The 17,414-nt window shown below is 36.5% G+C and overlaps 1 protein-coding gene across 2 annotated transcripts in view; it reads right to left on the bottom strand.

Moving 5' to 3' along the window:
• ADAD1 (adenosine deaminase domain containing 1) overlaps nucleotides 1-17,414 on the bottom strand; it is a 52,119-nt gene that overhangs the window by 13,107 nt on the left and 21,598 nt on the right. For both annotated transcript variants that reach the window (XM_005555851.5, XM_074040986.1), the window contains 4 exons: nucleotides 9,437-9,560; nucleotides 5,970-6,140; nucleotides 4,560-4,789; nucleotides 1,725-1,962 (listed from right to left, as the gene is read on the bottom strand). In XM_005555851.5, the coding sequence (XP_005555908.1) occupies nucleotides 1,725-1,962; nucleotides 4,560-4,789; nucleotides 5,970-6,140; nucleotides 9,437-9,560 (763 nt within the window). The remainder of the gene's footprint in view (nucleotides 1-1,724; nucleotides 1,963-4,559; nucleotides 4,790-5,969; nucleotides 6,141-9,436; nucleotides 9,561-17,414) is intronic.

Raw genomic sequence — 17,414 nt, 5'->3', positions numbered from 1 at the left:
AGTCTCGCTTTGTTGCTCAGGCTGGAGTGCAATGGTGCGATCTCAGCTCACTGAAACCTCTGCCTCCTGGTTTCAAGTGATTCTCCCTGTCTCAGCCTCCCAAATAGCTGGGATTACAGGCACCTGCCACCATGCCCAGCTAATCTTTTGTATTTTTAGTAGAGATGGAGTTTTGCCATATTGGTCAGGCTGGTCTCAAACTCCTGACCTCAGGTGATCTGCCCGCCTTGGCCTCCCAAAGTCTTGGGGTTATAGGCGTGAGCCACTGCACCCGGCCTCTGCTTTCTTTTCATTTGTAATTACTTGGCAAGTATTTGGCCATAAAAAATGTTAAGCTCATTTTACACAGTTTCATCTTTGTTATGCCATTATTTTATGTTTTCAGTAAGTAATTTTTTAATGTCTTTCATAGAAGACCTGTTTGTATGTTTAGTTGAGTCTGTTATTAATAGTAAAGCACTTGTTTATGCTGGCCTAAGTCATTTGATAAAAGTGTAATTCATCCTAGTTAAAACATCAGTATTATGCTTAACTGAGTTCCTACTAAGAAATGTTTATGGGTTTGTCTGGTTTTTTTTTCTTTTTTTCTTTTTCCTTTTTGGGATAGGGTCTCGCTCTGTTGCCCAGGCTGGAGTCCAGTGATGTAGTCATAGCTCACTGCAGCCTCAAACTCCTAGGTTCAAGTGATCCTCCTGTCTCAGCCTCCTAAGTAGCTGGAACTCCAGGTATGCACTCCCACTCCTGGTTAATACTTTTTATTTTTTATATAAAAGACCGAGTGTCTCACTATGTTTCCCAGATTGGTCTTGAACTCTTGGTTTCAAGCCATGCTCCTGCCTCAGCCTCCCAAACTGCTAGGATTACAAGTATGAGCCTTCTTGACTGCTAAGAAACATTTGTATGTGGTCTTCATTTAAATTTGTCCTTCACAAAGAAAGCAATTTTAAGCATTTAAATTTTTAACATTATTCACTGCCTCATTACAAATGTATGTTCACACTAAAAGAAGAGTTTTACTGAATAATCAATGGCAGAGACATTATGAAGAAATGTCTAGAAGGCACAGAGCATCATAGTTAAGAACAAGGGCTTTGAAAATAAAATGTCTCGGTCAGAATCCAAGCTGTGTCATTAACTACTTGGGTAACCTTAGGCAAGATATTTAACCTAGCTTGTGTCTCAGAAACTGTAAAGAATAAATAAATAAATAAATAAATAAATAAATAAAATCACTCAACCTACAGGGTTATTATAAGAAGACAGTGTAACACAGCACCATAGTTCTTACACGTAAGAGTACCTAAGTAATATTTGGAAGAGTATATAAAAAATATAATTCCTGAGCCCCATATTCAAAGTCAGATTCAGTAGAAGAAATTGAGTTTCTAAAAAATTTACATGATTCTAATACTAAAGGTATTAAATTACAGTTGGAGAAACATAGGTTATGGTGTCAGATTCCTTGGGTTTGAATGGTGACTCTGCCATTTAGTATGTATTTCAGTAAGCTATATAACTTCTCCACGTCTGTCTTCTCATCAGAAAAAAAATATTAAAATTTTTAAAATTAGTACAACACCTGCAACATAGTCACACTCGACTAATGATAATAATTATTGTTCAGACTTCAATAAATGGTATCCAAAAGAGTTAGAATAAAAACTGCAATAAATGTCTTCTTTTGCTTAAGTAATATATGGTTTAAAGAAATTAGTAATTTTAACCTTTCAGTGATCTTCCCACTCAGGCCATCCACAATCTCCAAAGAAACATCTCCTTGTGCCCAATTCAGACTCAGAAATTTGTATTCCAAGTTCATCTGAAGTGGATATGCAGAGGGTACTAAACTAATATGAGGTCTGTTGACTAAGTAAAACATTGGAAGTTTTGAAGTGAGTGCATCATCAACACGTTGCTTTATAGCGATTTCTAAGCCTCTGGTATCACTGCAATTCCCATCACCTAGAAAGCAAAAAGAAAACACTCAAGTTCAATATTAAAAGACCATTCCAAAATTTAAAAATAAATGAAATGATTGGAAATCATCCAAAGCCCATTTCTCTATCCTTTATCTTTCAACCTTCCCTTTCCTAGTTCTATTCTCTTAGCATCTACTCCATATTCTTAACTAGAACCAGAACAAGGTAATAACAGATTTTCCATTTTAAAAAAGACTCTGATACAGAAAATAACGAAAAGTCCCTCTACGGAGCATTAGCAAAGAGCCACAGCTGCTCAGAAACTGGTACTTTTGTACTGACTCAGAAAGAAATCTGGTACATCCAGATTTGTCGACTGCATTATATCCTGATTTCTTGCAAGTGCAGTTGACAAATCTGGATGAGAAACAATTGGTGAAAGGGAGTCATTTTCAAACATCTAAGGGCCACAAATTTTAACTTCTCCAATACCACAATGCTTCAATTTCACAACACAAAATAATTTAAAGAATGACCATTTCTGGTTAAAATTGTGCCAATACCAAAAGCTTTGAATTGTCAGTCATAATAATTATTGAAGGAGAAATCTCAAAAAGATGCAATGTTACTACTAAAAAACAGTAAGCTGCATCAAACTTAAAACGGAAGTTAGGAAGCAGTCATTCTTATTTAAAAAACAGTTATTCTAAAGCATATCTCTTTCTTTCTCAGAAGGTCAGAAGTTCCTGCAACAGAATCTTTGTAAACCACTGGACATATTTCACAAATGACGTTTTGTGTCCTTATCATTAAAATTGTTGAGATGGTTACTAGGGCTGCATTATGACTATCTGGGCACTAGAAAATGATGTAAAAAGGACACGTACTGCTTTTGGCATCCTTTTTCTAAACACTTCCTTAAGTGTTTATCAAGAGTGACAAATGATCAAGACAAATGAAGAGTGACAAAAGAAAACTAATCAAATAAAAAATATACTTGGGCACAGAATAAAAGTTGGAAAATATAAGGTGTGAGGAATATTTAATGTATCTACAATGAACAGTAGATAATAAGGATTTTTAAAAAGCCTAATGTATTTATTACACTCTGCAATGAAATAATGACAGTGACATACCAAAAAAAAAAAAAAAAAAAAAAGACATTTGGAAAAAGGAAGAAAAAAAAAAAAACCTGTAAGTCAAACTCCTCATGAAATGCTTTAAACATCAAATTGTTTACCTAGATGCTTTAATGGGAAGTATAAAACCTAATATAATAGAAAAAAAGTTTACAAATATTTTAAATTTTACTTTTCCCTTCATATATGTGTGCACTAATAATTTACTATATCTGAGGTATGATTTTAATATATCTTGAGGCTCAATCTTGTTCCTAGAAAATAAATCTCTAAAAGTATGCAATATAATTGAAAAATTTTGATTTGATTCATTCAAAAGGATCTGAAATAACATGAAACTCCAAGGTTAAAGTCAAAGGTTAAATCTAATCAAACACTATAGAAGACCTGACCTGACAATAATTCATATATATATATATAGATATAGATATATATATAGATACATATATATATATATCTCCAAAATCTATCAAAAGCAGCAGCATGAAAAGTTATGAAAACTGGGGTGGAATTCAGGCTCTACCACTAAGCAAACTGACAGACTTTAGGCAAGTATTTTATTAACATTGTGAATGTGATCGGAAAAAGAAAAGAAAAAAGGAAAGGACTGAATAAGAGATTCCCTAAGGTTATCAGCTGCTTCTTAAAAGTCCACAAACTGTATTTAAAATGGATTTCTTCACTAGGAAGGATTCTCTACACTTCAATTATACAAATCAAATTAGTACATGAAAAGGACCTCTAGATGGAAATAACTTCTGGACAAACATTTTTGAAGTACTTAGGCAGAAAAATTCATTGTAATAGGGGTTACCAAATTTGCAAGATATATTGTAAAAAGCTTGAGAATGAATACAAATCTAGCTATTTTTTAATAGTCAAGAAAGAGAATTTTTTTCCAGATTACTCTGGATAATTTTCTATTTAAATATAGTAAATGCCCTTTTAATGCAAGCCTAGATCCCATGTTTTAAATTTAAAAATTCCACCACCATAAAATGACAAAATGAGTATCTACAGAATATCCACAGCATAAAATTTGTTTCTGCAAACTTTTTGAAAAGTAAAATAACGCTTTAAAATAATGTTGGGGTACAGAAAACTCCTCAAAATATGAAACTTCAGCATGCTGAGTGCTTCGAAAATTGAAAGGCCTCAGAAATAAGCTTCACAGCCAAGGTTTTTCTCTGATCTTTCCCTCATCTCCCTGTGTCACTGATCTTTCCCAAAGCACCAGAAGGAGCTCTTTCTGGAATTTCCTTATCCAGCTGGATGGTCACTACAACTTAAACGGTATCTTTATCCCACAATCTCTGCCTCCCACCTTTGGGATTCATTCATTCTCCCTGATAATTTATCATGAAACCAATAGCTCTACAAAACAGCAGATATGTGTTTTGACCTTAAAGTTTCATATATGCAAAAACTAATTTTATACTGATAAGTACAGAGGATTTGCTTAGTGAGCAAGAGGCCCAGGAGGTTATGAAATCTCACTCACCAACTAGTATACTGCTGATGTAAACTGGCTGTATAAAATGACTCAGCAATGCTCCCTGTACACCAAGCACTTCCCATCTGGTCAATTTGTCACTTGAGGACATACTGCTTATTCTATTAACACCATCTTTAGGACAGTAAACAGTCAGATAAATTTTGCCTTCAACAGCCACGTGGAGACAGAGTTCTTCATTGGCTTCAAATGCAGATATAGAATGTGGATTAAGACGTCTAGAGAAAGAAAAGAAAGTTTCTTCCTTTAAAAAACAAAGGTGACAGAACAAAATCTACCTGTACCTAAGAACTGTTCTCTAACATGTTTAACTTCCCAGTGTACATTTAATTCCAGTAACAGAAACAGATGCAAGAAAGCAAGGCAGGAATGGAGTGCCTTCATTCCACAATAGTAATATAAAACAGAAATGAACCACATTTAGAGCCTCCAATAGAGATATTTTTCATATTATTACCATTTCATGTCCCTTAAAATTCAAAGAAACACTAATTTTTATCCCTATCATAGTTTGTGAATTAGTTCCTTCCTCTGTATGAAATTTTTTTAAAACTACAAAATGAAAGAATGAAAAAAAGGAAAACTATTTTTCTTTGTCATCTTCATTAAAAATGCAAAATTATTTTTCTTTAAGTTTCTTTCTAGAGAACCCTGACCTCATTTTCAAAGGTGTTACTAGAGGGATATTTTTAAAAATATTACCTATTTACTTACTTACCATTAGATGGTCAGACTTAAGGTGACTTTTACCGTCTTCTTTGTTCTTGTTTGTACTGTTTAAATGTTATGCTACCTGATATTCATTCATCAAAGCAATAATATTTTGGCCACAGGTTAAAGTTTTTCTTAACTCTCGTATTTATATGTGAGTAGTGCACAAATCCACACTTCCTAAAGTTTATGAGGTCTTCAAAGTAGAAAGGAGCAGAAGTTTTTTTTACTAGCATAGCAAATAAAGTGGTGAAGTACATGCAACTTTTAGGTACAGGTTGAGTGTTGCTTATCTAAAATGCTTGGAACTAGAAGTGTTTCAGATTTTGGTTTCTTCACACTGGAATATTTGCTTTACACATACCAGTTGAACAGAAATCCAAAAATCTGAAATATGAAATGCTCCAATGAGAATTTCCTTTGAGCGTTATGTCAGTGCTCAAAAAGTTTCTGATTTTGGAGCATTTTGAATCTCAGACTTTTGGATTTGGGAAGCTCAACCTGTAGAAGTAATAGATTAGATTGAGGGGAAAAGGATTTGGGGTCTCCTGCAGGCCACAAATAACAACTCAAAGCTGAAGAGAAAATATGGGTAATTAGAATTTACATGTTCTATTTGCTGTAGAAAGTCAGATGTGTGGCATGGCCATCCTACTTGCTTTTAAAAACAACTTCTGTAATACTTACAACTGTGACTTAATCTGGGCTGATCCTTTAGGCAACTGGTTCATGTAAAGGCAAATGTTGATATTCTGCTTAAGAGTGAGTAGATTAGAAGTTGGTTCTGTACAAAATATTGATTTTTCCATCATAGCAGGATTTTTGCTGTAGAAGAGCAGAAGTTGTCTGTAAAAGTACCTAAAATAAATGTTATAATTTTGTCAAGTAATAAATTTTATAAAAGATGGATCTCAATGAGCATCGTGTCCATATGTGTCACAAGCAATGTCCTGCGTGTCAAAAGTTTTGACACAGGTAAGAACTCCTAAATTAATCTTAGCTTTATTTAATGAAAAATTAAGGTTCTTGAAAGTTCTTAACTGGAGCCCAGTCTGCCCTGTAACCTAACCTAAAACACCATTCTTTCTCGACTACTCCACTTCTGTTTCACATTAGAGTCTTCCAACTATCATCTTCTGCAAAAGACTCATTTCTCTACTGATTCCTCCCTTCTTCCTCAGACAGTTCTGCTCCCAGTCTCCCAGATGAAGTGCCAACTTTTGGCCTTACTTCTATTTCCCCTTCCCTACCCAAACAAATTACTACAAAAATGACAAAAACTGTGGTCCCTGCTCCTTAATAGTTTTAAAGAAAAAATACAAGAGCATAGGAACAATACAATGAACACCATAAGTTCTACTCGGGAGGCTGAGGCAGGAGAATGGCGGGAACCCGGGAGGCGGAGCTTGCAGTGAGCTGAGATCCGGCCACTGCACTCCAGCCTGGGAGATAGAGCGAGACTCCGTCTCAAAAAAAAAAAAAAAAAAGAAATGAAGCAGATATAGTTACTGATAATTTATTGTATTTCAAAATAACTAAATGAGTGGAACTGGAATGCTCCAAACACAAAGAAATGAAAAATGATTGAGGAGAGGGATATCCCAATTACCCTGACTTGATCATTACACATTTAACGGTTGTATCAAAATATCACATTTACCTTATAAATATGCACAACTATTATATATTCACAATAATCAAAAATTTTAAAATTCAAAAAATTTTTTTTAAAACAGGGAAGCAGATCTCCTGAAAGACTACAACTAATCAAATCAAGGACAAATACTATTTTGCTTATTTAATAAACCATGACTTTAAGATATACTCCCTTGAATCCCATCATCAAAAATATACAGTAAAAATTAAGCAACAGTATGTAAAAATGCCAAGCACAGGAATAACTAGGAATAACACAAAAGAGGTAGCTTTTAAAGAGGTCAAATAATTCCATAAGCACTGACGGGGGGTGGAGGGCAATGAGATGCATTACCCTCATAGTCTTGCTGAATAACTTTTAGGATTATAGGATTCCTCATTACTAGAGATACAAATTTATATTTTTTCAGGTACACGTATCTAAATTTATTTTAAAATACTCTACTGAAGAAAACACCAACACAAAAAGTGAGAATGCAGAGATTTAACAAGGACAGCAGAATGCTAATAACTGTTGAAGGTGAATGAGAATTTGCTATCCTGTTCTCACTTGAGTGTCTTTGAACACATCCATAAGAGGCTGGGTGCAGTGGCTCACCCCTATAATCCCAGCATTTTGGGAGGCTGAGGGGGGTGGATCAAGACCAGCCTGGCCAACATAGTGAAACCCCGTCTCTACTAAAAATACAAAAAAATAGCTGGGCATGGTGGCAGGTGCCTGTAATCCCAGCTACTTGAGAGGCTGAGGCAGGAGAATTGCTTGAACCTGGGAGGCAGAGGTTGCAGTAAGTGGAGATAGCACCACTGCACTCCAGCCTGGGCAACAGTGCGAGACTCCATCTCAAAAACAAAGAAACAAACAAACAAAAAACAAAAAAAACGCCCAAAACATCCATAAGTTAAATAAAAAGTCATTTTAATGGTTTAAAGAACTAAAATGAATAAGATCTAGTATTTCATGGCACAACAGGATGACAATAGTCAATAATTGTACATTTTAAAATAACTAAACGAGTATAATTGAAATCTTTGTAACACAAGACAAATGCTTGAGTTGACACATACTCCATTTACCCTAAAGTGATTATTGTGCACTGTATCAAAATAGCTTATGCACACTATAAACATATACACTATATACCCACAAAAATTAAAAATAAGAAATTATAAAATTTAAAAAAGAATTCCTAATTTAGTAGGAATAAAGAGGAATTAAAAACAAAAAATAACCAAAAGCTGGTGGATATTATGAGAAATAGCACTCATTTCCCATGTTATATGTTTTCATATGAAGTGACTTGCAAATTCCTTTCTTTCTCACTTGCTATTCATTCCTCTTGTAAAGAACAGAGTGACTGAGTCTGGAAAAAGAAACTAGGCATGCTCACCTAAGCCCTTTTCTCTCTCTCTCTTCAAGATACGCCAGCCTCAAGAATCCCTTATCTATACTCTGCTTTATGGTAAACTTTGCATAATCCTCATGAATGAAAACCTGTTGGTTTCTGGTGCTGTCCTTGGATAAGTATGGCTATTCAGGGGTGAAATAAGACCAAACCTACTGAGTGTGGATCAAAAGCTATACTTTTCAGTAACTTTAGTCATAAAAAAGTGTTATTTTTATCTTTCAAAAAAATATATTGTAGGATTTTTTTTTTTTTTTTGAGACAAGGTGTTAGTCTATTGCCCATGCTGGAGTACAGTGGAGCAGTCTTGGCTCACTGCAACCTCGATCTTCTGGGCTTAAGCAATCCTCCCACCTCATCCTCCAAAGTAGCTGGGACTACAGTTGCGTGCCACCATACCTGGCTAATTTTACTTTTGTAGAGACACAATGTTACCCAGGCTAGTCTCGAACACCTGTACTCCAGCAACCCTCCCACCTTAGCTTCCCAACGTGTTGGCATTACAGGTGAGAGCTACTGTGCCTAGCTGACTGTAGGATTCTTAAAACTGAGTTTGGCCAGGTGCGGTGGCTCACGCCTGTAATCCCAGTACTTCGGGAGGCCAAGGCAGGTGGTCACCTGAGATCATGAGTTTGAGACCAGCCTGACCAACCTGGTGAAACTCTGTCTCTATTAAAACACAAAAAATTAGCCAGGCATGTTGGCGCATGCCTGTGATCCCAGCTACTTGGGAAGTTGAGACAGTAGAATAGCTTGGACCTGGGAGCCAGAGATTGCAGTAAGCAGAGACTGTGCCACTGCACTCCAGCCTGGGCAACAAAAGCAAAACTCCATTTCAAAACAAAACAAAACAACAAAAACTGAGTTCAGGTCTTAATAATAGAAGCCACTAAAATCCACAGGGTAGACTTTGGAGTTACTATGATAAATGTTCCAAAGATGACATGGAATTATTCTGATGACTTAGATAAGAATATGTGACATCCTTGGCTCTATGATCAATAAAATTCCATTTGTAAATGAAGGCATTTATATGAAGTTACTTTGGGCTGAGGGCATTCATATTTAATAACATTAATACATGTATTATCTTACCTAAGAAGAGACCTTCTTGCTGTAACAACAGCATGAGTGTCATGCAATACTCTTCCATTTGGCTTAATGTCCTGGCTGTAATTATATTCACCTGTGCCTATAGCTACAACCTCATGCTGTCCAGCTGAAAGAAAAAGGCAGACAGTAGAAGGTTAATTTAACCTCTCTCTTCTCTACGTTCAACTCTTACCTCTATCTCACCATTTTTAATTTAGTAGAATATATTAACTGAAAAGATGAAAAAATAATTCCACAATTTAAAATAAGAGTCTTAGAGTCTTCTAAGAAGCAAAATTAAAAAGTAGTATCTCAATGAAAAAGGTAGATGTTTTATAATACTTCATCTAAACTTTTACCACAATCAACAGAATTACCAAATGCCCTTGGCTTTCAAATATGGCTTTCTATCTCTTCTACATCTAGATGTATTTGATCTTCTAAGACACTTCATTTGCCATTCTGCTTCTGTCTTAAATTATCTGTATTTAATGCCTCTAATTTATCTATATTTAATGCCTCTAATTTTTCTTAATCCACTCAAACCCTATAAAACAAATTAGTTTCTTTCTTTGTTCTACTGAAGCTGCTTTCTTAAAAACAAACAAACAAAAAAAACCCTATGCTTTTTCCAGCAGCTTTGTTCCATTCACATTTTGCTGTGCCCTGCTTGAAATCTTCTGGAAATTCTATGCTCCAAAAATACACAATTCAAATTGGCAGTCTTTTTTCCTCTCACATTCTAATTAGGCCTTTCCATTGCCCAGTGACTACTAGATCACTCCTTTTCCCTCCATATTCCCCTTTGAATATCCTCCTCATTCTTTCTCTTACTTCAGAAAATCTTGAGTTTTCGTTTTTCAAACAAAGTTCAATTCTACATTCACAACTACCTAATGGATTTTTACTATTAGGCTGGTGCAAAAGTAATTGCAGTTCTTTTTTTTTTTTTGGCACCAACCTAATAATTCAGCAACAATTGCTGAGGTGTTACCAAGTACCGGGCACTAAAGTAGATGTTAGGAATAAAATGTTGAGCAAGACATACCTCCATTAGGCTTACAGCAGAAGAGACAGAAAAAACACTAAACAAACCCCAAAGTGTGATAAGTGCTTTGAGGGAAACAATTATGAGGCTTATGTGAAGATAATGAGAGAAAAGCTTATTTTATGCAGACTAGTTGCAGAATTCTTCCCTAACGAGCTGAAATTTAAGCTTCAGCACCAGCGAGACAAAGGGTATTCTAGTCAAAAGAAGTAACACATGCACACCACCCTGGGCAAAGACAGAAGACTATTTCTCTCCTGGGCAAAGAGAGAAGTATAGCTAATCTAGTAAGTAGGGTGAAGGGAATGGTATAAGATGAAGTTGGAGAAAGAGGTGTTATATAGTACACTATGCTGAGAAGTTTATGGATTTTTACCAAAGAGCTATGGGGAAGCTACTGAAGTAAAAACCAACCTGGATTACATTTCCTTCCTACAAAGCAAACAAAATAATTGACAAAATAAAAAGACAACTTACGGATCAGAAGAAAATATTTGCAAAGCATATCTCCAATAAGGGGTTAATAGCCAAAGTATATACATAACTCCCACAACTCAATAGTAAAAAGCAAGTCACTTGATTTAAAAATGGGAACAGAACCTGAACAGACATTTTCTTTGACAGAAGACATACAAAGAGGTATATGAAAAGGTGCTCAACATTACTAATCACCAGAGAAGTGCAAGTCAAAATCACAATGAGATATTCTCACCCGTTAGGAGGTCTATTATAAAAAAGTCAAAATGTAAGTTTTCACGAGGATGTAGATAAAAACCCTTATACGTTGTTGGCAGAAATGTACATTTTTATAGGCATGGTGGAAAACTATGGAGATTCCTCAACAAAATAAAAATACAACTTGCCATATAATCCAGCAACCCCACTTCTGTGTATATATCCAAAGGAAGTGAAATTAAGATCTGAAGAGGTATCTACACTCCCAAGTTCACTGTAGCATTATTCACAACAGCCAAGATACAGAAACAACCTAAATGTCTCAATAAAGGAACAGATAAAGAAACTATGACATATATATAATAGAATGTTTTTCAGCCCCCCCCCAAAAAAGAAGAAAATTCTGCCATTTTCAACAATATGAATGAATCTGGAAGACATTATGTTAAGTGAAGTAAGCCAGACACAGAAAGACAAAACACTGCATAATCTCACTCATATGTGGAATCTAAAAAGGTTGAACTCATAAAAACAAAGGAGAACGGTGGTTACTAGTGGTTAGAAAGAAGGGGAAATGGAGAGACATTGATCAAAGGGTACAAACGTGGAGTTGTAAAACTAATAACTTCTGGAGACCTAATGTAGAGCATGGAGACTACAGTTAATAGTAATGCATTGTATATTTGAAATTTATTGTCAATATTGTGGGTGGTAGGGTGGAGACCAGGTAGATCAGGAGGGTATTGTGGTAGAAAAAACAAAGAGTGGTAAACGGTGTTACATGTTTCTGGAAAGTCAAGTGAATAGGTAACAAAATCCACTGGATTGTGCAACATGCAGGCAGTGGGTACCTTGGCAAGGCTAATTTCCAAGAAGTAGTGGAGAAAAAGAAAAAACTAAGTTGAAGCAAAAAGTAGACACAGTGGCTGTCAGGAGCTTCTTGATGAAGTCTGGCTACAAAGTCAAATAAATAATGACTGGATTAAGTAGAAAGGTGTCATGGGTTTAAAGGAGGGTTTGTTTTATTTTTAGGATGGAAATTTGGGAAGCCAGGCTTTCCAGAATACTGAAGAGATGAAAGTAAAGATATATTATTCAGGGACACCTGGGCACAGACTCTACTTTCATTCCTAGGATAGGGATGTCACGCTATGAATGCTGAATCTGACTCAATAACCAGGTCTGTAAACCTTCCCTTAAATAGAATTATATAGTGTAAGTATAAGTTCCAGAATGGTGATATAAGCTCTGAGTTGTAAAGGGTAATAATGTAGCAAATAACTCAGCTTCTTTCTCAGCTCTGTAACTCAACTTGCAATGCTTCAGGGCGATACTCAAGTTTGTTATTGCCAGTAAAAGAAGAGTTAACCAAAAGAAGGAATTTATCAAGATGTGAGAAGGAATGGAATCAGAATTCAAGTAGAAGAATTAGCCTATAGGAGTGGTGATGCTTCCTCTACTGTCACAGTAGAGAAGATGGATACAAGTGCAGGAAAGTATATAGATTTGGTGGCAGTGGAGGGAAGGACATTTAGATTTGATACCTTCTTATAGACCCAATTAAAAATAATAAGGTGATTTTTGATGGGGGAAAATGGCAGATAGGACACAGGACTAACATGCAGCTTCCACTTGGACGAACGGAATAGTGTGTGGAGACTCACATCATGAACTTTTGCTCCAAGAACCACTGCAGGAACACATCAGGAAAACCAAAGGAATTCACAGACCCTTTGAAAGAAGTAGCTTGCCATTGCAAACTCTGTGAGACAGCTGAAAAACTGTGAGTTCCCAAAGTGTGAGGTGGGGAAAAGTCTACCTCTGAACACACATTGGGGAACATAAAAATCCAGATCACAGGTGAAGGATTTAACTTTACCTAGAGATGAAATAAATTTAGGGAGCCAAGCAAAATAGAAGACAAACAGCACGAAGAGCCCTGTAGGAGATCCCAGTCCCCAGCCCATTGAAGTCATCCCTGGCTTTATCTCATAGGGGTCCTTGGATAAGGCAGCCAGTGGGACTGGGAAGGGGCCACAGGTTAAAGGAAGCTTCTAGCTGAAGTTTGTAATAATTTTGACTGAGTGCAAATTTTCCTGAGCAAAATCCATGGGGGCGAATGGGAAGTGCAGATAGGAGTGCAGAAGCCACACCCTGTGACAGGCTGCAGGCCTGAAAGCCCTGCTTGCTTTCTCACTGGGGAGGATTATAGCCTCGGGCCATATCTCAGCCCTGCCTGCTGCTGCCTGAATATAAACTGAGCTCTGTTGGTGGGACACTGCAGGAGTGAGACTGGCCTTGTTGGCTGTGTGGGGGCTGGGTGAGGCCTGTCACTGTTAGCTTTCCCCAACTACCCTGGTGACATGTATGACACAGTAGAGGCAGCCATAATCCCCCTAAAACATAACTCCATTGGCCTGAGAACCATCCTGCCATCTCCCACAGTGGCCACAGCACAAGGAGAGTCTGAGCTCAGACCCGCCTAACCCTGCTCCTACCTGATGGTTTTTCTCTACCTGCCCTGGTAGCCGAAGACAAAAGGCACTCTTGGGAGCTCTACAGCCCCATCAGTTGCCAGAGAAACCTGAATACTTATCCTGGCTAAGGTAGGGCAAGCTTATATCCCCCCGTTCTCTGATGACAGCTGGTGCTCCCTTGAAAGTGCCACCTCCTGGCTGGAGGCCAACCAACTCAAGTCATTACAGCAACTCATAATAGAACCACCCTGCTCCAAAGAAGGAGAAAACAACAGCTAATTTCACCTCCTGCAATGTGCTGGCTAACCAGAGGTCCTGAGTCTGTCCATGTGACAACTTCACTGCTAGCATAGCCAGCATTTGAGAAAACCAGCACACTAAACAAAACTATAACCAAGGATTCCCACAGAGTCCACTTCACTACCATGCCACCTCCACTAGAGCAGGTTCTGGTATTCATGGCTGGGAGATCTGAAGATGGATCACATCACAGGACTCTTTGCAGACATTCTCCAGTACCAGTCCGGAGCCTGATAACCCGGCTGGGTGGCTGCACCCAGAAGGGCAATAACAATCACTGCAGTCTGGTTCTCAGGAAGACTCATCCTTAGGGGAAGGGAAGAGCACCACATTAAGGGCTCACCCAATGGAAAAAAAGAATGTGAAGAGCAGGCCTTGAGTTCCAGATATTTCCACTGAAACAGTCTCCCCAAATGAGAAGGAACCAGAGAAGTAAATCTGGTAATATGATAAAACAAGATTCTATAACATCCCCAAAAGATCACATTAGCTCTCCAGCAATGCATCCAAACCAAGAATAAATCACTGAACTGCCAGATAAAGAATTCAGAAGCCTGATTATTAAGCTCCTCAAAGTGGTGCCAGAAAAATGTGAAAACCAACTTAAAGAAATTAAAAATATATATATAGGGTATGGATGAAAAAGTCTCCAGAGAAAAAGCTATTATAATGAAAATAAAATCACAACTTCTGGAAAAGACACACTTAGAGAAATACAAAATGCACTGGAAAGTTTTAGCAAGACTAGAACAAGTAGAAGAAATAACTTCAGAGCTCAAAGACAAGGCTTTTGAATTAGCCCAATCTGACAAAGACAAAGAAAACAGAACTTAAAAAAATGAACAAAGCCTCCAAGAAATTTGGGATTATGTTAAATGACCAAACATAATAACTATGGTGTTCTTGACGAAGAAGAGAAATCTAAAAGTTTGGAAAACGTATTTGAGGGAAAAATTGAGGAAAACTTCACTGGCCTTGCTAGAGATGTAGACATCTAAATATAAGCAGCTCAAAGAACACCTGGGAAATTCATCACAAAAAGATCATCACCCAGGCACAAAGTCATCAGGCTATCTAAAGTCAAGATGAAGCAAAGAATCTTAAGAGCTATGAGAAAAAAGCATCAGGTAACCTATAAAGGAAAATCTATCAGATTAACAGATTTCTCAGCAGAAACCCTACAAGTCAGAAGGGATTGGGGTCTTATCTTTAGACTCTGTAAACAATAATTATCAGCCAAGAATATTGTATCCAGCAAAACTGAGTTTCATGAATGAAGGAAAGATAAAGTCTTTTTCAGACAAACAAATGCTAAGAGAATTCACCACTACAAAGCCAGTATTAAATAAATGCTAAAAGGAATTATGGATCTTGAAACAAAATTATCAAAATACACCAAAATAGAACCTACTAAAAGCATAAATTTCACAGCGACTATAAAACCATAACACAATTAAAAAAAAACCACCCAAAGTATTCAGGCAACAACTAGCATGATTAATAGAACAGTACCCCATATCTCAAGACTAATATTGTATGTAAATTGCCTAAATGCTCTACTTAAAAGATACAGAATTGCAGAATGGATAAGAACTTACCAACCAAGTTTCTGCTGTCTTCAAGAGGCTCACCTAACACATAAGGACTCACATAAGGTAAAGGGGTGGAAAAAGACACTCCACGAAATGGAAACCAAAAGCAAGCAGGAGTAGCTATTCTTATACCAGACAAAACAAACTTTAAAGCAGTAGCAGTTAAAAAAGACATAGAGGGACATCATATGATGATAAAAGGATTAGTCCAACAGGAAAACATCATAATCCTAAATATATATGCACTTAATATTGGAGCTCACAAATTTATAAAATAATTACTACTACTTAAGAAAAAAGATAGATGGCAACACAATAATAGTGGGGAACTTTAATACTCCACTAACAACACTACACTGGTCATCAAGACAGAAAGTCAACAAAGAAACAATGAACTTAAACTATACCCTACAACAAATGAACTTAGCAGATATTTACAGAACATTCTACCCAACAACTGCAGAATATACATTCTATTCATTAGCACATGGAACATTCTACCAGATAGACCATATGAGAGGTCACAAGTCTCAGTAAATTTAAGAAAACTGAAATTATATCAAGTACTCTCTCAGACTACAGTGGAATAAATTTGGAAATTAACTCTAAAACAAACCCTCAAAACTATACAAATATATGGAAATTAAATAATCTGCTCTTGAATGATCTTTGTATCAACAATGAAATCAACATGGAAATTAAAAAATTATTTGAACTAAACAATAATTGTGACACAATCAATCAAAACCTCTGGGATACAGCAAAAGTGGTGCTAAGAGGGAAGTTCACAGCATTAAATGCCTATAAAAAAGTCTGAAAGGGCACAAACAGACTAATCTAAAGTGACACCTCAAGGAACTAGAAAAACAAGAACAAACCCAAACCCAGCAGAAGAAAAGATATAATAAAGGTCAGGGCAGAAACAGATAAAACTGAAACAAAAAACACCAAAAACAAAAGATAAATGAAACGAAAAGCTGGTTCTTTGAAAAGAGACACAAAATTGATAGACCAGTAGTGAGATTAACCAAGAAAAGAAGAGAGAAGATCCAAATAAGCTCAATCAGAAACGAGACAGGAGATATTATAGGTGATGACACCAAAATACAAAAGATCATTCAACGTTACTATGAACACCTTCACGTGCACAAACTAGAAAACCTGGAAGAGATGGATAAATTCCTGAAAACAGACACCCTCCTAGATTAAGCCAGGAAGAAATAGAAACTCTGAACAAACCAATAAAAAGCAGTAAAAGTGAAACCATAATTTTAAAAATGCCAACAAAAAAGTTCACAACTGGACAGATTCACAGCTGAATTCTATCACACATTCAAAGAAGAATTGCTACCAATCTTACTGAAACTATTCCAAAAACGGAGAAAGAGGGAATGCTCCCTAAAACATTCTATGAAGCCAGTATCACCCTAATACCAAAACCAGCAAAAGACATTAAATAAAAGAAAAACTAAAGACCAATATCCCTGATGAACATAGAAGCAAAAATCCTCAACAAAAATACTAGCTAACTGAATCCAAGAGCATAAAAAGATTATACACCATAATCAAGTGGGTTTCATACCAGGGATGTAGGGATGGTTTAACATATGCAAGTCAATAAATGTGATACACCACATAAACAGAATTAAAAACAAAAATTATGTGATCATCTCAATAGATACAGAAAAAGCATTTGACAAAATCCAGCATCCCTTTAAGATTAAAACCCTCAGTAAAATTGGCATAGGAGGGACATAACTTAAGGTAATAAAAGCCATCTATGACTAACACACAGTCAGCATTACTGAACAGGGAAATGTTCAAAGTATTCCCCCGAGAAAGAACTGGAACAAGACAAGGATGCCCGCTCTCATCATTTCTATTCAACA

This window comes from Macaca fascicularis, chromosome 5, assembly GCF_037993035.2.
Source record: "Macaca fascicularis isolate 582-1 chromosome 5, T2T-MFA8v1.1".
NCBI lineage: Eukaryota > Metazoa > Chordata > Mammalia > Primates > Cercopithecidae > Macaca > Macaca fascicularis.
This window is presented reverse-complemented; position numbering and strand designations above follow the sequence as displayed.